This window comes from Heteronotia binoei, chromosome 5 (assembly GCF_032191835.1).
Source record: "Heteronotia binoei isolate CCM8104 ecotype False Entrance Well chromosome 5, APGP_CSIRO_Hbin_v1, whole genome shotgun sequence".
In the NCBI taxonomy this organism is placed as follows: Eukaryota; Metazoa; Chordata; class Lepidosauria; order Squamata; family Gekkonidae; genus Heteronotia; species Heteronotia binoei.
Genome location: NC_083227.1, coordinates 86,653,147 through 86,674,420, shown reverse-complemented (window position 1 = coordinate 86,674,420; position 21,274 = coordinate 86,653,147). Strand labels below are relative to the sequence as shown.

Genomic DNA, 21,274 nt, shown 5'->3' with positions numbered 1-21,274 from the left:
TGTCCAGTGGCAGCCCTCTTTCAGTTAAACATCGAAGGCCTGCTTAAACAATTCGGTTTTACAGGCCCTGCGGAGCGCAGACAGATCCTGCAGGGCCCTTATGCCTTCCAGAAGAGTGTTCCAAAGTTCCGCAAAAAACCAGTTTCCGTTTGCGCCGCAAAAGCACCGGGACTTTCCGGCTCTTCCGGGTGCTCCGCGACAATTAGTGCGAAATCCACGCAGATCCTGCGCGGTGAAGAGGGGCGTCGCTGCTGATTAAGGTGAGTGCGAAAACGCCCATAATTACATTACAAATTACTTCCAGCTCAAACTTGAATTGTTTGTAATCTACCAACGAAGTAACAAGGACGCAAAGAGATTGGTAACATTTTATCATGTAAGTTCAATTTTAAGAACTGATCACAATGCAAGCCTTAAACCTTAGTTTTTAAGATGATGTCCAGGATTCTTTCATTTAGTTCAGCCTCATAAAAATGAGCATTCACTCCTCCTGCTTCATTCAGGAAATATCACAACTGAAGTGATTGAACCCACCTGCTAACCAGAAAAAATAACATTTTAAGAGTGGCTAAGTGGAATCCTGCATCATAATCTTCATTTCAGTAAATGAAAGAAGACAGTCAGCCATGAAAGTATTTTAAGTGTGTCAATATAATTGTTGTAAACATTAGGCTATAGGTAACACTTATTATCATGATGTCATAAGTAAACCAGAATTTGTTTTAGGGAGGGTTTTTTTTAACACTATATGTAGTAGATTATGAAATCTTTTTTAAAAATATTTCAGTCTCAGAGGGATCTGAATATTGTTGAAACAATGGCAGAGGACACAGAGTGGTTTTCTCCACATTTTGTTTTTCTGTTCAAAATGGTCTTCATTAAATTGCTTTCCAAGCAATAGGTGGGGAAAGTTGCCAAGTTGTCCTATTTTTTGTCTGTATGAGAAAGAATGATTTTGACTTAAAAAAAAAAGTAGGGAAAGGATTAAGCACCTTCCTCACCTCCACTGTCCCTCCAATGGAACTCAAAGAGCCATTCAAGTTCAAAAAGCATTGGGAAACAGTCACATATCTCCTGCCTAACGCACACTTCAGCCATAACACAGAGAGATCTGTAATGTTCATTTAGCACATTTTTTTTCTGACAGACAAGTGATTATTTGCTTTGTACAAGTGTGTGTATTCTTCTGAACTGTGAGCCAATTCCAAATGAACAACTAAAAGAGTATTATAAAAGAGATAAATGAAAGCAACTGTACAGAATACTAGCAGCAAGGGGGAAATTAAATTATATGTGCAAACACTTATTTTGAGTTTTTCCACTAGAAATCTTCCTGTTCCGCCATATGCTCATATTTTATCAAAGTCAGTAGATATTTTGAACTACTACACAGCTGATCTTGGCATCAACTAATACCTCAAGCTATTGTAACAAATAGAAAAAAGGTCGAGTTATGTCTTCTGTACAGACTTGTAACCAATATATCATTTTAATTCTGACACATTCCATTAAGTAAACATTTATACTGCCATATATTATAATAAAATACCTTACCTCTGTCTGAAGTATGGCAGCTCTCTGTTCTTTGGCAGTAAGCGACTCTTTAAGCACTTCAATGTGTTGTTTGCAATCTGAATTCTGATTGCTAAGGGTTTCAAGCTTAGTTTGTAAGGCAAGAAGTTCTGACTCTTTCTTTGAAAGCTCCTGCTTCAGCTGGTCAATCTGCAATTTGGAAAGAACAAAAAAGCTCAGCAATTTCTATGCTGTACCATTTTATTAAATCAGAGAAATGACAATTAACTTTATATTCCAGACATATGAAAATCTAATAAAAAGTCATGGTAAACTGACTAATTTTAGGATCAGTAACTAGCATTTAATTTGATAAACCTTTTATTGCTCTTCATCAGGACTGTATAGGAAAGAACAGACTGACTACCCCTGGGCCAAGACAAATTAAACTACAGAATACTCGCTCTCGGGCCTTTTCGGCCGCAGCCCCACATCTCTGGAACCAACTCCCAGAGGAGGTGCGGGCCCTGCGGAACCTTGATCAGTTCCGCAGGGCCTGCAAGACCACCCTTTTTAAATTAGCTTATGAATAACTGAAAATCCGCCATCAGCATCAACTAGAAGAGTGTTAAGGATAGCGTCATAAAATGTTTTAGTTAATTGTTTTAATTCAGGCTTTTAAGGTTAGTTTAATGTTAATTTAATGTTTCTAGTGTAACTGTTTTATTGTTGGTGCACCATTGGTCACCGTATTGTTAGCCGCCCTGAGCCTGCTTCGGCGGGGGAGGGCGGGGTACAAATAAAATTTATTATTATTATTATTATTATTATTATTATTATTATTATTATTATTATTATTATTATTATTATTATTATGTATAGATGTATTTAAACACGTATTTAAACACAAATCTTCCAGTGCCCTAATCAGGCGGAAAAAAACAAAAGTGCCCTTTAAACATTAAAGTGCTATTGGAACTACTTTTCTGCAGTGTATAGGGCGCACCTGCTACTATGTGAATAGGACTTGTCACACAGGACCTTGTCACAGCACCATCATCCCTAATCCTGGCTAGGGCCCACCCAAATCAAGTAGTTGTGATCCTTTCAGTAAGTGATAAATCTATGGAAAAGTGCAACCACAGCATTAAAAGGATGTCTGTAACTCACACGCTATAATGACATTAAGAGCTGGTTCAAAAATTAGCCCTCCTGGTAATGGCCTTCATGTAATGAAGTGGAAGAAAGAGCTTTGGGACTGAGTGTACATTTGAGTCACACATGACCTGGAAATTTGCATGCATTCCTTATCTATCTTCTACTGTCTTCTCCCCTTCCAAAACAGGACAAGAAGGAAAGAAAATGGAAACTGTGTGTATGTATAAGCCCAATCAAATACAGCTTTCCAGCAAAGTAGAGAACATTCATGATCCAAAGTCTTGCTCACAGCATGCGAGATGTCATCATAGGATGAATACCTGAAGTCTCTCACAGTTTTTGTAAATGGAACTGCATCCAGGTTTTTAGATTGATTGGGTATACATTTTTGACATGCAATACTGTGTACATTCTTTGTGGTACAGCTACAGCACTCAAATAATTGGATTTTGCTATTAGAAACACAAAGGTGCAGATGGATTTAGTCATAGATAGCATGACAATAAAAGAACTGATCAAGATGAGTCGCCGTGTTAGTTTGTCTGTAGCAGGAGAAAAGAGCAAGAGACCAGAAGCACTTTAAAGAATAACAAAATTTGTGGCAAGGTCTGCCATTTTGTGAGTCACTGCTCACTTCTTCAGAAGCAGCTAGAATATGAGTCCATCTTGGATATTAATTAATAATGTCCTTATACCTTGGAGAGTGGAATGTTTTCAGATTTAGCAGGTGAATGAAAGCAGCAGGCATGATGGGATTAGATGTGATATTTAGAGGGGTAGTAGGAATGGAGAAATCAGTTTTTGTATTGAGGCAGAAAACCTAGGTCTCGATTCAGTCCAGAAGGATGCATTGTCTTGAGCTTCATTATCTGTTGCAATTCTCTTTCTAATCTCCCTTTGAAACTCCTTTGTGAGAGAACTGCTACCCTAAGTCAGCAACTGAATGTCCTGGAAGGTTATAATGTTCCCCCACTATTTTTTTGAATGTTGTGGTTTCTAATGTCAGACTTATGTACGTTTATTCTTTGTCTTGGGGACTGGCCCATTTGTCCAATGTAGAGGGTGGAAGGGCATTGCTAACACATGATGGCATAAATCACATTAGAGAATGAGCAAGAGTACAAACCTGGGTCTGCTTACAAGCTGGGTCTGCTTATGGAGTTGATAGACCCTATATGAGAGCAAAGTTTGCATCTTTGTTGCTGGTCTTAGTACTAGAGATGGGTGTGAACCAGGAAAATGGAGGTTCATGGAGTTCCATGAACCTCTCCCGTATTACAAACCAGTTCATGGTTCATGGTGCAGTGCACTTGCCAAAGTAATTTAAATGATTCCCGTTACTTACTTACTTGCCAAAGTAATTTAAATGATTCCCGTTAAATGGCTGTTGCAAGCTGTACCACTTCCACAGAACTTGCAAGTGAAGAAGAAGAAGAAGATGATATTGGATTTATATCCCGCCCTCCACTCCGAAGAGTCTCAGAGTGGCTCACAATCTCCTTTACCTTCCTCCCCCACAACAGACACCCTGTGAGGTGGGTGAGGCTGGAGAGGGCTCTCCCAGCAGCTGCCCTTTCAAGGACAACCTCTGCCAGAGCTATGGCTGTCCCAAGGCCATCCCAGCAGGTGCAAGTGGAGGAGTGGGGAATCAAACCTGTTTCTCCCAGATAAGAGTCCACACACTTAACCACTACACCAAACTGGCTCTCCACACCAAACTGGGAACTGGGAAGGGATTAAAATGCCTTCCCAGTTCAGTTGCTGAGTCACACCGCCACCATAGCATGACTCAGCAAGTCAACAGAGAAGGGATTTAAATCCTTCTCAGTTCACTTGCAAGCTTGGAAGCAGGAGGGAGCAAAATGGCTTAAATGGCTGCCAGCCATTTAAACCTAACGGACTGGTGGGTCCACCCATCGGCTGATAAACTGGTCAGTTTTGCTCCCTCTGCTTCCAAGCTGATGGATGGACTCATACTGCTGTCAGGTTTAAATGGGTGGCATCCATTTCACAGGAAGTTTTGCTCCCCTCTGCTGTCTTCCCACAAGCTCTGCTGGGGCTCTGGGCTGCCCAGTTGAAACCAGACTGCATGACAGAGCCTGCAAAGGAGGTGGTCCTGTGAGAAGAACTCTCCCTAAGACCAACAGAAAGGAAGAGGGGAAGATCTGAGAACTACCCTCCCTCCTTTCTGCTGGCCACAGCTCCTTAGGCCAGCAAAATGGAAGGGGGAAGATCTGGGATCTTCCTTCCCTTCTTTCTGCTGGTGGGCTATCTAGCAGAGCTCCAGCAGAGCCTGCAAGGAGAATTCTTTCCACAGGATCAGCTGCTTTGCAGGCTCCTTTGGTCAGTCCAGTTTAAAGGGATTGCCCATGAGAGCCCCAGCCAAGCCTACAGGACCAGCTCCTTTGAGGGAGCTCAGCTGACAGCTCCATGTTGACTGGGATGGGACTGTCTTCTCTTTGTTTAAATTGAGCTGCAAAAAAGAACCAGTCCAGGATCACATGAAGAAAAGAAGAATTGCAGATGTATACCCCACCCTTCTCCCTGAATCAGAGACTCAGAGCAGCTTACAATCTCCTATGTCTTCTCCCCCCACAACAGACACCCTGTGAGGTGGGTGGGGCTGAGAGGGCTCTCACAGCAGCTGCACTTTCAAGGACAACTCCTGCAATAGCTATGGCTAACCCAAAGCCATTCCAGCAGGTGCAAGTGGAGGAGTGGGGAATCAAACCCGGTTCTCCCAGATAAGAGTCTGCACACTTAACCACTACTCCAAACTGGCACATAAGGTGGCAAGAGCTGAGAGCTGACAGGATCTGTGTCCAGGGGAGATCTTTCCCACCAAACGCAGACCTGGCTTTAGAAGCCCACCAGCCAAGACAGTGCAGAGATGTCAGCTTTCACTGCCCTGTGCGATCCTGGACTGGCTCCTCTTTGCAGATATCCAAGCCAGGTCTGTGTGTGGCAGGGAGAGATCTCCCCCTTGCATGCAGATCCTTGGGTCAGCATTAGGAATGGGCATGAATTGAAGAACAAACTGTGATTCATGCTTAAAATGGGCAATTTGTGGTTCATTCCAAATTGGTTTGGCTAATCCCGCTGAACCCGAACACAAACACAAACCAGCTTTTCTTGGTGTGCCATTTGGTTTGTGTTTGCTTCAATGTCCAAACAGCCTGACCCTGACTCCACACTTCTTGTCAGTTTCCACTGAAACTGACTAGGAATGGCAGCTCCTCTCTCCCCAGCAGCCTGTGCTTCTAATGAGTTTCCACTGAAACAGACTAGAAGCAGCAGCTCTGCTCTTCCTGCCCCCTGCACTTCTTGTTAGTTTCCAGTGAAACTCCACAGCTCCGCTCTCCCTGGCAACTGACAAGAAGCGCAGGGGCTGGGAGAGTGGAGCTGCTGTGACTAGACAGTTTCCAACCTTCCTGGGATGAAACCAACCAAACTACAGGGTAGCTTCCCTTTGTTTCCCCAGCTCCTAGGGGAGCAGCTTACTGGGGTTACCTGCTTTGGAGAGCTGTAGCTCAACCCTCAAAAATCCAATTCACACCAAACTTGGAAAGCAGGTAGAGGAAAGTCAGCTGAAGAATTTGCTGCAAGTTTGGCATCTCTAGTCCACTCCACAGCCATTCTACACCTTCCCAAAATGAATGAACAAATGAACCATGAATTATTCAGGAAATTAAAAAAAACATGAACTGAACCACCTAACCAGGCAACCCAATGAACCATGAAACAAAACTAACCACTATTTTCCCGTTCTGTGCCCATTCATAGTCAGCATCCTCTGCCCAATGGTTTAAACCACCCGTCAGGAGGAGAAAGCCTCCAAGTCAGGTCTGCATGTGAAGGGGAGAGACCTCCCCTCTGCACACAGATCCCAGGGCCAAATTTAAATCTCTCCTCAGTTGACTTGCTGAGTTGGGCTGCCACCAGGACACAACTCAGCAAGTCAACTGAGAAGGCATTTAAAACCCTTCTCAGTTCACATGTGAGTCACACCACCACCACAGCAGCATGACTTGGAAAAGACATTTAAATAGACTGTAGTCTCTTTAAATGCCTTCTCCAAGCCCCAACATGGTGCCAGCATGTCTGCTCACATGACCCCCGCTGGGAGGTTCATGGGAGTTTCATGGGACTCGTGAGAGCAGGATAGGCACAAAGCAAGGTTTACGAACCATGAATGGGACTCTGTTCATAATGAACTTTGGGTCATATTTCAGTTTGTGCCTATCCCTGGTACCAGAGTCCATGCTACTGTTAAGTGGTTTATTATTGCAGAAGATGTTGTTTTAGGTTTACAGGCTGTCTATAAGCAAAAACAGGTCGACCCCCCAGTGCCTGTGTGAGGGAAGTGTCACTATCCAGCACAGGTTGTAGGTTGTTAATAATACATTGAATTGGCTTGAGTTGCCAGCTGTATGTGACCACCAACGGAGTTCTGTTATCACTTTCTTTGAGCTTGTCTCATAGCAAGCTGTTTCTGTGTATCATTATGGCCTTTTAAATAATCATTCTCACCATATTAGGAGGATACTGTAGTTGCAAAAATGCCTGCTGTAGATCCTTTAAATGAGTATCTCTGTCTGGGCTTGGAGTAGATGTGACTATAGCATAGGTCTGGGCTACAGACAATAATTAGTTTGATGAGGTTGGGATGGTAGCCGGATGCATGTAGATCTGTTTGCCTATCTGTTGGGTTCTAGTATAATGTGGTACTTATGTGCTCCTTGTGTATCCATACTGTGCTGTCCATAGTCCATACTGTCCATAATGTGTGTAGATTAATTCATAGTTAGATTGGTGATGGGGTGAAAGCTGCTGAAAGCCTGGAAAAATCTTTTGAGGGCTTCTTTGCCAGGGGTCCAGACAATGAAAATGTCATCAAAGAATCTCAAATAAAGGAGAGGTGCCAAATGGGGAGGAGTTCAGAAAACCGTTATAAATTTAGAATTTATAACGGTTTAACTGCTGATTAATTTTAATTTAACTTATGAATGTAATTTATTTGTTTTAACTGTCCAATTGTTTGCAATAATATTGTATTTTACTGTAATCACGGTATATACCGTGTTGTGTTAGCCGCCCTGAGCCTGCCTTTGGCGGGGGAGGGTGGGATATAAAAATAAATTTATTATTATTATTATTATTATTATTATTATTATTATTATTATTATTATTATGGTGTTCTAGATCTGCCATTAAAATGGAGGCATGTGGGTGTCCATAGATGTGCCATTGATTTGAAGGTGCAAGTTCTCACCAAACCTGAAGATGTTGTGGGTGAGAACAAACATGCAGAATTTGATGTCAAGATATTAAGTGGTACTGTCAGATATAATGTTTCTAATGTCTTGTAGTCCATCCTTAAGGGGAATGTTGGTATATAGAGACTCAACATCCATGGTGGCTAGAATACTGTTTTCTGGGAGATGATTGATGGACTGCAGTTTCCTCAGAAAGTCTATGGTATCATGGACATAGCTGGGCATATTAATAATGCATGGACTCAGGATGGAGTCCACAGATACTGATACTCCTACAATGATAGTGCTTATGCTCAAGACAATGGAATCTCCACGATAGCCAGGTTTGCGTATCTTTGGCAGGAAGCAGAAAGTGCCCAGTCAAGGTTCTTGGGGTGTATCCATATTAATTTTGTCCCATATGTCTATTGCTAATTTCTTCATGTCATTCTTCTCTGTGCAGCTGAGACTGGATCTTGAGCGATGCATTTTTGTTGATTATTTCAGCTAGGGCTCAGCAGCGGAAGTAAAGAACCGTCATTTAAAACATATTTAAGGGGAGAAAAGCACACATGTTGCAATGCTCATAGATTTGCATCTGCATCATAATCATTATTAATTAGTTTTCTAGACCACCACTACCCAGGTTGGGCTAATTTACATATTAATATTACAGTGTTACTATGCAGTAGGTTTTGTATCTTTTCCCAGTAGTTGTAAGTACTAAAACTACTACTTAACTAAGGGACAGTTAAATAGTTTTATGTGCACTTCATAAGATACTGAACATGTCTTTCCCAAAAGCTAAATTTTCAAAAGCTAAATTGAGTTTAAACCCACAGTTAGAGTTTTAGAGAACAAAAGAAAAGGAGATTTTAAACTGGAGGAATAGACAACAAAATCTAGATTCTGAGCATAAGTTTACAATGCTCAAACCATATGCTCAAGATTAATAATGTACAGTATTTATAAACTATAATACTACAGAGTAGTATATTTCAGGTAGTTCCATTCATAGTTCTTAGGATCCATTAGCTGCATTCATATTTCTTAGGATCAGATTTACTTGTGTGTATGTCAAGTACCATCAAGTTGCTTCCATCTTATAATGAATTTATTAATTAATTTCCTCCAAAACATCCTATCATTAACAGCCATTCTCAGGTCTCACAAACTTTCTTTATTGAGTCAATCCATCCCATGTTGGGTCTTCCTCTTTTCCCACTATCTTCAACTTTTCCCAGCATTATTATCTTTCCCAGTGACTCTTGTCTTCTCATAATGTGACCAAAGTGCAATAGCCTCAGATTAGTCATTTTATATTCTAGGAAGAGTTCAGGCTCGGTTTGATCTAGAACCCAGTTATTTTTCTTTTTGGCAGTTCACAGTATCCGTAAATCTCTTCTCCGACACCATATTTCAAAGGAAGGAACTATCTTCCTATCAGCTTTCTTCACTATCCACCTTTCATAACCATACATAGTAACGGGGACTACTATAGTATAAATTGCCTTGATCTTGATTACCAATGACACATCTTTACACTTAAAGATCTTTTTAACTCTTCATTCCAATTCTTCCCAGTCACAACTTTCTTTTGATTTCTTTATTGTAGTCTCCTTTTTGGTTGGCAATAGAACAAAGGAATAGAAAATCTTTAATAATTTCAATGTCTTCATCATCAGCCTTACAGTTGTGCAATTCAGTAGTCATTATCTTCTTGATGTTCAGCTGTAAACCTGGGTTGGCACTTTCTGCTTTAAATATCAACAGTAGTCCTTCTAAGTCTTTACTATTTTCTGCCAGTAATGTACCATCTCTTCCAGTTTATTCTCAATAAAATAGTCTGTAAAGCACAACAGCTTGTTGAACTTACTCAAAGTAGGCCTAATACTTTGTTAAGTAGATCTACACATTTCAAATCCAAACATCATAAAAGAATGGAACTACTGTATTTTAAAAGTTATGTAAAATATTAGTAAGCCCCTGATCAAAATTAGATCAGTCTTTTGAACATAGGTCATGACAATTTCAGGATTTGGCCATGTTGTTTTAGTGTCCAGGAGATTAATTTTGCCACTTTTTTTGTGTAGACCTCTTGTTAGACCTTGAAAGGAAGTTTAACAGATGACAATCAATAGAACAGGCTGGATAGGTAGCTAAAAGTACAGCTAATATAATTGTTTTATTTTCTGCATACATCTTGCAAGACAAAAAATATGGATTCAACAACCTGAGCTCCACAGGGACAAAATCTCTGCTCATGAGGGATTTCATTAAACCTGTTAGCTTTGCTAAAGAAAGCATGTTAAAATGAGCTAATGGTAGCAATGTTCAATAAGCAGCAACCATTAAATAGGATTTATTGTAGGGAAAGGGAATTGAGATCACAAATCCCAGATAAATAGATTAACAGACTCGCTTGGTATCAGCTATGAGCATTCCCCAGTCAAGTCTTTCTGTTTGTACTGCACAGGCCTTGTTTAACCCTAGCTCAAAAAAAAAAATCCCCAAACAAACAAACAACAAAAAACCCCGGGTCACATAGAACCCCAGATCAGCAAGTTTCTTGTCTACAAACCAGCTCCAAGAGCTAGAACAGGAGACAGACTGAAACCAGATCACCGTAGTTGGAAGTCAGAGTGAGGGATAACTGGAACTTGATTGTTGCAAACCACATTATGGTTGAAATTTGCCTCCTACCTTCTAGACACAGAGCATTATGGTTGAAATTTGCTTCCTACCTTCTAGACACAGAGCTGACAAGGCTACACACATAGGTATTCCAAAAAGAACATGCAAGAAGGCAGTTAGAATTAGGTATGGGCACAAACCGGCTGATAAACCAAAATTTGTCTCAAACTTTGGCCTGTTAGAGGTTTGCAAACAGAGATCATGAACTGAAGAACCAGAATGAACTACCACAAATTTTGGCACAATTCATGATGGTTTCATGAAGAGCAGAAAGCAGGGGTTTATCTCTGCCTTCTACTCTTCAGGAGAAACAGTTGAACAGCTGGGAGCTTCCCACTGCTCAGCTGTTTGGTTTAAATGGCTCAGAGGCATTTAAACCCTGCTTTTAGTTCCTCATGGCTTTTCATAGGGAGCAAAAGCTTTTCATAAGGAGCAGAAAGAAGGGCTTAAATGGAAGGGGTGAAGTGCCTTCCCAGTGGCACTTCACCCCCACCTTTCTTCTGGCCATGGCTCATAGTGGCCAGAATAAAGGGAGAAGGCAATCTTTTCTCCAGCAATCCCCCCTTTCTCCTGGCCATGGGCTCACCATGGATAGGAGGAAGGAGGAAGGGAAGCTTCTTTCTGGGCAATCCTCCTTTTCTCCATGGCCAGGAGAAAGAGAGGAGGGAAGCCTTTTCCTTGGTGCCCCCCCCCCCCACTTTCTCCTGCCCACAGCTCACTGCAGCCAGAAGAAAGAGGGAGGGAAAGTGCTGTTTTGAAGCTGTCTTTTGCCATACTTTAAAGTTTAAAGGGACTGGTAATGATAGCCCAAAATAGCTGCAGCTGTTTTTTGGACTGCCTTTGGATTGCCTTCTGCAGTTCTTTTAAGGTTTACACAAGACAGCTTGAAACAGCTGAGTAGCGGGGAGCTAGGTGCTCTCTGCTGGTCAGCTGTTTTTCAGGCTTTCTGCAAAGCTTGTTTAAAGGGACTATGATTCCTTTCAATAGGATTTGCAGGGCCATGAACTGCACAAATGAGTCTGGTTCATAACAGGCCTCTCAGTTCAGTTCAAGGTTCTGTCAATAGGAGCCATATACCCAAACTGTGTTTTCCTGATTTGTGGCTGTCCCTAGTTAGGCTGCATTCAGTAGAAGGTTTTAGAGCCTGAATCCAAATTGGAGAACATAAGAACATAAGAGAAGCCATGTTGGATCAGGCCAATGGCCCATCCAGTCCAACACTCTGTGTCACACAGTGGCCAAAAAAATTATATATATATATATATATATATATATATATACACACACACACACACACACACACACACACTGTGGCTAATAGCCACTGATGGACCTCTGCTCCATATTTTTATCTAAACTCCTCTTGAAGGTGGCCATGCTTGTGGCCGCCACCACCTCCTGTGGCAGTGAATTCCACATGTTAATCACCCTTTGGGTGAAGAAGTACTTCCTTTTTTCCTTTTTAACCTGTCTGCTCAGTAATTTCATCGAATGCCCACGAGTTCTTGTATTGTAAGAAAGGGAAAAAAGTACCTCTTTCACATAGCTCCACATAGTACCTGGACCATGAATTTCCTTTTAAATAAAGGCTGAAATGTAATGCCCACCATGTGGCATTATCAACATTTCACAAATAGTTTTATTTACATACAGTTGCTAGAATGCTGCATTTAGATTTCTCATTCTATTTCTGTCAACTTCTGTTTTGGCTTTAGCAATTTTTGTCAGTCACCCATTGAGGCTTTTCTTTTGGCTACAGTAAGTCTTTACACATTCTTCCTTGATAATATCTCTGGTTTCAACCCATAGTTCCTCCGGTAGCCAATCACTGGAACTTAGTAATGCAAATCTGTTCAGGAATGTCATTTAGATTGCACTATGAATGTTCTTATTTAGGTATGAGATTTTTTTTTCTGGACACTTGCACAAAAGCTTTCAATTTCTTCCTCATTATCTGTAGTTGAAGCATAAACTTGAATGGTCATTACGCTGATAGTTTTTCCATTGTCTGCTTTATATTATTCTGTCAGAATCTGCATTATAGCCCATTATTGCCCAAGACTCAGTAAGGAAGACTCATTAATCATATATAAAACATAAATTCACTAAGCACTTATATAGATAAAAAAATAAGGCAGGACCTATGCACAGGCTTACAATCTAAAGATTTAAAAAGGTGAAGAAGGAAGGATTCCCCAATTTTCATCCTATAATTAAGAGGAGAACATTCAAGGGTAAAACTGAAGCAGAAAACCCAATATACTCTGAAGCATATTTATTTTTGAAGGCTTTTTAAAAATACAAATGGCAATCTTCCATGCACATGGCAAAGAACCACTAACATTATAAGCCAAACACAAAAGTAGTGGCAAAACCTATAAAAATAAGGTGAGAGTAATACAAAGGGAGGGGGGCTTGAAGTAATTGTGCACTGTAGCATGTTGTTTATATAAATCCCATGTGGCCATCACACTGCCTAATCTCTACCAAAAGATCTTCCTAATTTCATCTGTAATACAACCAACTCCCTGGCAGACAAGTAGTCAAAAACATGGTGACAATTTCATTACAGATATATGTCACGAGCTGGGGCCAGGCCAGGCGAAGTCCAGGGGCAGTCCAAGGTCTGTAACCGGTGAGCAAGAGTGTCCAAGGTGCCAAAGCCAAATCGTTGTCCAGGTATCGTAGGTCAGAGGTTCAGAAGCCGTAGTCAGGGGGTCCAGAAGTCAAGCCAAGGTCAGGAGGTCCAAAGTCAAAAGCCGAAGTGGATGCTAGGACGTCAGGTAGATGACTAGTTGCTTCCACAAAGCCTCCTCCCAAAGCCTACAGCTATATAGCCCTCTGCTGGCTGTTGCCCATTTGGGCTAATTGCTGGCTCAGAGAGGCAGCCAGGATCCTGTTGCAACTCAAGCATCCTTGCTCTTAGAAGGGCCAGAATCCTCTCAAAACTCAGGGCTCAGGGAGCGTCTTGCTTGTGAGCGTGCCGCCCTCCTCCGATCCCTGAGGTCCTGACGGAGGCGGTCACGCACACGCGCCACCCGAGAGGGCGAGGCAGGGGGGCTGGGATCTTCTCCAGCAGGAGGCAGGGGCACTGGTGCAGGTGGCAGGGGCACAGTTTCTGCTGCAGGCTCAACTTCCTCTACAGGGTCCCCAGCACCCATGACACTATCCCCCCCCCCAGGGCCCCCCTCCGTCGAGGGGCCTGGGAGGTCGGGGTGGTCGTTGTGGAACCGTTGCACCAAGTCTGGGGCATGAAGATTGTCCACGGGCTCCCAAGACCGGTCTTCTGGGCCGTATCCCTCCCAGTCCACAAGGTACTGGAGGCCTCCACGATGGTACCGGGAGTCCAGGATCTGGCGCACCTCGTATTCTTCTTCATCATCCACCAACACTGGTGGTGGTGGCGGTGGAGAAGGAGGCTGAGCTGGGTCAGGGCGTGCAGCTGGAACAAGGAGGGAGCGATGGAACACGGGGTGCATGCGGAGGTGGGGTGGCAACTGGAGCCTGAAGGCGATGGGGTTTATTTGTTCTAAGACAGGGTAGGGTCCAATGAACCGCGCATCCAGCTTGTGAGACCGACCAGGCCGGCGCAGGTAGCGAGTTGAGAGCCACACCTGATCCCCCGGCTGGATTGGGGGGCCTTCCTGCCTCTTCCGGTCCGCAGCTAGTTTATAGGCTTCCTTGGCCCGCTGTAGCTGCTCTCGGAGCAAGTCTTGGCTGGCACGGAGTACTTGCAGGTAGGCCTCAACGGCGGGGACATTCGTGGGTGGCAGGATCGCCGGGAAGAACCGAGGGTGGTACCCGTAGGTTGCAGCAAACGGGGTCATTTGGGTGGAGGAATGGACCGCGTTGTTGTATGCAAATTCCGCTAGAGGCAACAGAGTGGTCCAGTCGTCCTGCTGGTAGCAGGTGTAACAGCGGAGATATTGCTCTAGCGTGGCATTGGTGCGCTCTGTCTGACCATCTGTCTGTGGGTGGTAAGCTGAGGACAGGTGCACTCGAGTCCCCAGGCTGGAATGGAGGGCTTGCCAGAACCGAGAGGATAACTGGGGTCCCCAGTCTGAGATCAGGTGGGCTGGGAGTCCGTGCAGACGAAAGATGTGTTGCAGGTAGAGCTGGGCTGTCTCCTGAGCTGTGGGAAGTTTCGGGCACGGAATGAAGTGGGCCATCTTGGTAAATAGGTCGACGACCACCAAGATACACGTCTGACCCTTGGATCGTGGAAGTTCCGTGATGAAGTCCATCAAGATGGTATCCCAGGGTCCTGAGGGTGTGGGCAAGGGCTGTAACAACCCCGAGGGTTTGGCTGGGACGTCTTTGGCCCGTCGGCAGACGTCACAGGAGCTGACATAACGGGCAACATCGGAGCGAACTCGTGACCACCAGAATTCCCGTGTCAGCAAGTGGGTGGTCTTATGTTGTCCAAAGTGCCCAGCGGGTAACGCGTCGTGGGTCATACGTAGTACTTCTGCCCGCAAGGGCCCGGGCGGCACATAGAGGCGTTCGTGGTGTAGCAAGAGGCCGCCTCGAGTCGTGAACTCGCCTGTTGAGCCATCTTGGAGTGCCTGGAGGTGTTGCTGGACCCAGGGATCATTGGCCTGGCTAGCACGAATGTCCTCCACGAGTGCTGGTGAAGTGGAGGTGGCTGCAAACACTGAGGGTGGCAGGATGGGAGCAGCAGGCACGGTCTCAGTCGAAGCAGGAGCGTATTCCGGTTTCCGCGAGAGCGCATCGGCTTTCCGGTTCTGGGTATGGGGGATGTAGGTGATCTTGAAGTCAAAGCGGGAGAAGAATAGGGACCACCGGATCTGGCGCTGGTTGAGACGGCGGGTGGTCTGGAGATGCTCCAAGTTCCGGTGGTCGGTGAGCACTTGGACAGGGTGGCGAGCCCCTTCAAGGTAATGTCTCCAAACCTCAAAAGCCACCTTGATCGCGAGCAACTCCCTCTCCCAGATGGTGTAGTTCCTCTCTGCCGCAGTGAGCTGGCGTGAGTAATAGGCGCAGGGCTGGAGTGGCTGGGACGGCTCCTCGCGCTGGGACAGCACTGCTCCCAGGGCCACGTTGGAGGCATCAGCTTCCACCGTAAAGGGAAGCTGGGGGTCGGGGTATCTCAGGAGTGGCCCGGTGGCGAAGCGGGTCTTCAGGGTGGAGAAAGCGTTATCGGCCTCTGGGGACCAGTGGAAAGGTTCTTTGGGGCGGAGTAGTTGAGTCAGGGGTGTTGTCAGAGATGCATAGGCTGGGATGAATTGCTGATAGTAGTTGGCAAAACCAAGGAACCGCTGCAGGTCTTTGCGATTCTGAGGGGCCTGCCAGGTCAGGACCGCTTCCACCTTTTTCGGGTCCATGAGGATTCCCTGTGGTGACACAATGTGACCAAGGAACTCGACGGAGCGCAGGTCAAAGTCGCACTTCTCCAGCTTGGCGTAGAGGCCATGGGCTCGTAGGCGCTGTAGGACCTGGCGGACGTGCTCGGCATGCTGGGCAGGATTGCGGGAGTAAATTAGAATGTCATCCAGGTATATGATCGCGAAGCGGTCGAGCAGGTCCCGGAATACATCATTCATGAACCTCTGGAAGACAGCGGGGGCGTTGGTCAATCCGAAGGGCATCACCAGGTGCTCGTACTGCCCGTATCGGGTCCCAAACGCGGTCTTCCATTCGTCTCCGGGCCGTATGCGCACCAAATTGTACGCTCCGCGGAGGTCCAGCTTGGTGTAGATTTGGGCCCCCTTTAAACGATCCAAGAGTTCAGGGATCAGTGGTAGAGGGTACCGGTCGCGGATGGTGATCTTGTTCAGGGCCCGGTAGTCATTGCACAGCCGGAGCTCCCCGCTTTTCTTCTTCACGAAGAGGACTGGAGCAGACAGGGGAGAAGTTGAGGGTCGGATGAATCCGCGCTTCAGGTTCTTGTCCAGGTAGTCTCGCAAAGCTGCCAACTCAGGCTCCGACATTGGGTACAGACGCCCCACCGGGAGTGGTGCCCCAGGTACCAAATCAATGGCACAGTCATAGGGTCGGTGAGGGGGAAGCTGATCTGCTCCTGTCTCTTCAAAGCCATCGGCGAAATCTGCATACTTCTGAGGGAGCTGAGGACCACCGCTCGGGATGCCGGCTGCTAGAGTGGTGGGAGGAGTCAGATGGGGGCATGGGTCTCGGAAGCGTAGTTCTTGCTGAGCCCAGTCCACGATGGGGTTGTGCAGCTTCAGCCAGGAAAGGCCTAGAATCAGCGGGAAGCGAGGCATGCGGGCGACATCAAACTGCAGCTGTTCTTGGTGCTGCTGGACGTGGAAGGTGATGGGACAGGTCTCCTGGGTGACGGGGCCAGAACGGAGGAGGCGCCCGTCAATAGCCTCCACCAGCGTCGGAATCTCTTTTGGCTGCACTGGGATCTGGTGCTGCTTTACAAAGGCGGCATCTACGAAACAGTGGGCCGCTCCCGAGTCCAGCATGGCATACACGAACAGCCAGCGTCCATCGGGCAGATGGAGTTTGACTGGTAGCAGGAACGGGCCCGGGGTATCAGCCTGTTGTTCGGAGGACCCAGCTAGTCGCCCCAGGCTGGAGGGTCCACTTACGCCTGGGGCTGGCCTTTTGGCGGCGGTGGCAATGTAGGTCTGGGTATTCGATGTTTAGCAGGGCAGCCAGAGGCATAGTGGCCTGCCGTGCCGCAGTAGAGGCACAGGTTCTGCGTGCGGCGTCTGGCCTTTTCTTCTGGAGTCAGGCGGGGTCGAGCAGCTCCAAGCTGCATAGGCTCACCCTCGTCTCTGGTACTAGCTGGGGATGGGAGAGGAGCCAAGTGGCATGGCGCAGGGAGCTGGCGCCCTCGGGTCTTGGCTTGGCGCGACTTTCCAGGCGGCCATCGATGCGGAGGCAGAGGGTGATAAGTTCCTGGAGCGTGGGGGGCCGCTCCACCCTGGCCACTTCGTCCAGGACTTCCTCTGCCAACCCCTCGGTAAACTGGTCCATCTGCGCAGCCTCATTCCACGCCAAGTCTTGGGCCAGGAGCTTGAATTCAGTGGCATACTGAGCCACCGAGGACTGGCCTTGTTTCAGGGCCCTGATTTTCCGGTTGGCTGTGGCTGCTTGGACTGGGTTGGAGAAGGCAGCAGACAGGTGGGCCTCAAACCCCTGGTAATCAGTCAGTAGGGGAGAGGACCCAACCAGTAGGGGTGTGGCCCACTTGGCCGCCTGCCCCTTTAACAGACTAATGATAAAACACACCTTCGTCTTGTCATTGGGGAAGTCCCGTGCTCTTAGTTCAAAGTACAGCTGACACTGTGCCAGGAACGCAGGAAATTCTTCCACAGCACCCCCAAATCTGTCAGGTGGGGGAACTGGGCACTTGGCTGGAGCACTGGCTGCAGGCTGTTGCTGCAAGTGCACTACTGCCTGTGCCAGCTGCTGTACCTGGGCTTGGAGGGCAGCCAGTAGTCCTGCGGTTCCACTTGCTTCAGCATCCATCCTGTGGAATGGGTGTTTGTGTGGGTGGAAGCAATCTGTCACGAGCTGGGGCCAGGCCAGGCGAAGTCCAGGGGCAGTCCAAGGTCTGTAACCGGTGAGCAAGAGTGTCCAAGGTGCCAAAGCCAAATCGTTGTCCAGGTATCGTAGGTCAGAGGTTCAGAAGCCGTAGTCAGGGGGTCCAGAAGTCAAGCCAAGGTCAGGAGGTCCAAAGTCAAAAGCCGAAGTGGATGCTAGGACGTCAGGTAGATGACTAGTTGCTTCCACAAAGCCTCCTCCCAAAGCCTACAGCTATATAGCCCTCTGCTGGCTGTTGCCCATTTGGGCTAATTGCTGGCTCAGAGAGGCAGCCAGGATCCTGTTGCAACTCAAGCATCCTTGCTCTTAGAAGGGCCAGAATCCTCTCAAAACTCAGGGCTCAGGGAGCGTCTTGCTTGTGAGCGTGCCGCCCTCCTCCGATCCCTGAGGTCCTGACGGAGGCGGTCACGCACACGCGCCACCCGAGAGGGCGAGGCAGGGGGGCTGGGATCTTCTCCAGCAGGAGGCAGGGGCACTGGTGCAGGTGGCAGGGGCACAGTTTCTGCTGCAGGCTCAACTTCCTCTACAGGGTCCCCAGCACCCATGACAATATACTCCACATTGCTCTTCACTGGAAAATAAACTCCAGCTAGATGATTTGCAATCTGGCAAGAAGTATTGCAATTCATGATGTTAAAACAATTTGAAACACATTTAAAATAACTAGGTTTGAGGCAAGTTCTTTAATGCTAAAAGAAGACAAAAGACTTGGGCTATTTTGATCTGCAAAGCATCTTTTCATGATTTTAGGGGTACATCAAATTTCAGTTTACCAACATTTGGAAGCCAAAGGTAGGGTTTGGAGGATGAAAAGTTTCATGATGACCTGCGGTCACCTTTGCAGTTTGCTGTTCATTATCGGTTTGCAGCTGCTCTCTTCCTCAATCTGCAATTTGAGCAACTTTTAAAAAATGCCTCTTTCAGAGGCAATCAAACAGACAATCTGATAACATCCCATTACAGAGTCTATCATGTCTGGCAACCTGATGACACAAAGAAGGCTTCCTAGATATGTTATATAAACCATTCTGATTTCACCATGTGATGATGTCAAAAAACCAATAACCATGAAAGGGAAATGCTTCTGGTTATTTCTCTAAATAAGGTGAAGTTTCTTCTTCTTTTATAGCTGCCAACCAAAACAGTCACTGAAATTGTGAATTCCATGGGACATTCCTGAAATGTGCCCCAACTTATAACCGGTAAATAACAATATCCTATGGTATCCCCATGTCTCAAAATAGAGTAATGATGGATAGGTTCATCCAGGCATAAGGAATTGTCTCTCTCATAGTTACAGCTTTGAGTAGACATCACAAAACAATTTGTTATTCCGGGAGTGTCAAGACAACAAAGCTGTGGAATTTTAAATTATTTTGAACGCCTGAATAAAATGTTCCCATCAGGGCTTTTTTTGAGCAGGAACGCAGTTCTGGCTGGCTTGGTGTCAGGGGTGTGGCCTAATATGCAAATGAGTTTCTGCTGGGTTTTTTCTGCAAAAACCCTGTGCAAAACAAGGGTGGCATCAGGGGTGTGGCCTAATATGCAAAAGAATTCCTGCTGGGCTTTTTCTACCAACAAAGCCCTGGTTCACATTATAACAATACAAAAGTAAAGAATGTAATCATGATGCATCTTTGCATCAATTTGAAAATTACTAAAATAGTGATGGCCACATTGTTGCCATCAGGCCACCATTTTGACATAGCCCTCCCCTCCATCTTGGCCAGCTTTTTTCTGCCTGTCAGATGAGATCTAGAAAATTAGTTTTAGGCCATCTACAGTACAAAAGCTGAGAAGCCAGCACTGAAAGCGTAGGATACAGTATAATCTCTTTTAAATTTCATCATGATCACTAGAAACAAATGCAACCTCGGAAACAAACCCTTTGCTTATCTCCAGACCATTAATTAGGATCTCTCTGTGATTAATTATTTACATTTAGACACAAAGGGTCCTGAAGCAAAGCCTTCCTGCTGACAAAAACCTAGATCTGTATTTGTATCCTTCACTAAAAGGTTCTCTAGTCACACTAATCCAGTATGCGCCAACTGAAATACCATTTGAAAATCCAAGTTTGATGAGGTAAAGATGGCTTACAACACATTTCCTTCCTGCTCTGAGAGTTCTCCTCCTTATTTTATTCAGACATATTCCCAAAAGTTAGGAATTCCTTCCTGCCTTTTGTCCAAGCCCAGGAAAATATATTTTTTGTCTTCAATTCACATTTTTGGCTATATTGTTCAAATCAGAGTCAGTACCCAAACACGTTCTGCCTGCTGTATCCTGTTATGCACTGCCTGCTCTATAGCACAAGGAGAGCTTTTTGCCTGCCGAATGCTGTTCTGATAAATAAAGCTCTCTCTGAGTTCATCATACTCAAGGTCTCAGTGTTTCTTCCAAATTTGTGTAAGGAGTCTTCCCCACCCTCTGACACCATGCCAGCTGGAACTGCATTCCTGTGCCTTCTTGCTAAAAAAAAAAAAAAAAAGCCCTGGTCTTGCCAATTTAGCAGACTCCTTGATTGCCTCATATGGATCTTTACCCAGATCGGTTGCATCCCTTTAAGCCAGGGGCAGAACCTTCTTTTTCTGAGTAAGAAATAGTAGAATGATTGTTTTCTTCCTTACACTCTGGCTACGTGGTACCCTGGATGGCAGGCTCATTCACACTGGCATGTGAACATATATTCTGACCATTCACAGTAACAACATTATATGGTGGCTGTCCACATGGTCCAACTAAAGGTTTACTATTTATATCTATTTGCTGCAGTTAAAACTGATAAGCAGGTTGTTTTTATAGTTCTGTCAATGTCCTCCTATGGACATTACAATAATAAGGCCAAGTTCAGAAACTTGGGGAAGCAGACAAGTAGATAAATTCTCTTCAACACTAGCTAAGGCATTATTACTGGCTGGAGTATCAACTATATGTGCACTATGTTAAATAGCCACCTATATTTACCCTCTGATAAATTCATTTGATTGCAAGACCCTACTGAAAAAACTATACCTCTATGACAGGGGTGGCCAACGGTAGCTCTCCAGATGTTTTTTGCCTACAACTCCCATCAGCCTCATTGGCCATGCTGGCTGGGGCTGATGGGAGCTGTAGGC

At 45.5% G+C, this 21,274-nt stretch overlaps 1 protein-coding gene across 11 annotated transcripts in view; it reads right to left on the bottom strand.

Moving 5' to 3' along the window:
• ERC2 (ELKS/RAB6-interacting/CAST family member 2) overlaps positions 1-21,274 on the bottom strand; it is a 1,199,719-nt gene that overhangs the window by 852,791 nt on the left and 325,654 nt on the right. For all 11 annotated transcript variants that reach the window (XM_060239766.1, XM_060239767.1, XM_060239773.1 and 8 more), the window contains one exon: positions 1,555-1,722. In XM_060239766.1, the coding sequence (XP_060095749.1) occupies positions 1,555-1,722 (168 nt within the window). The remainder of the gene's footprint in view (positions 1-1,554; positions 1,723-21,274) is intronic.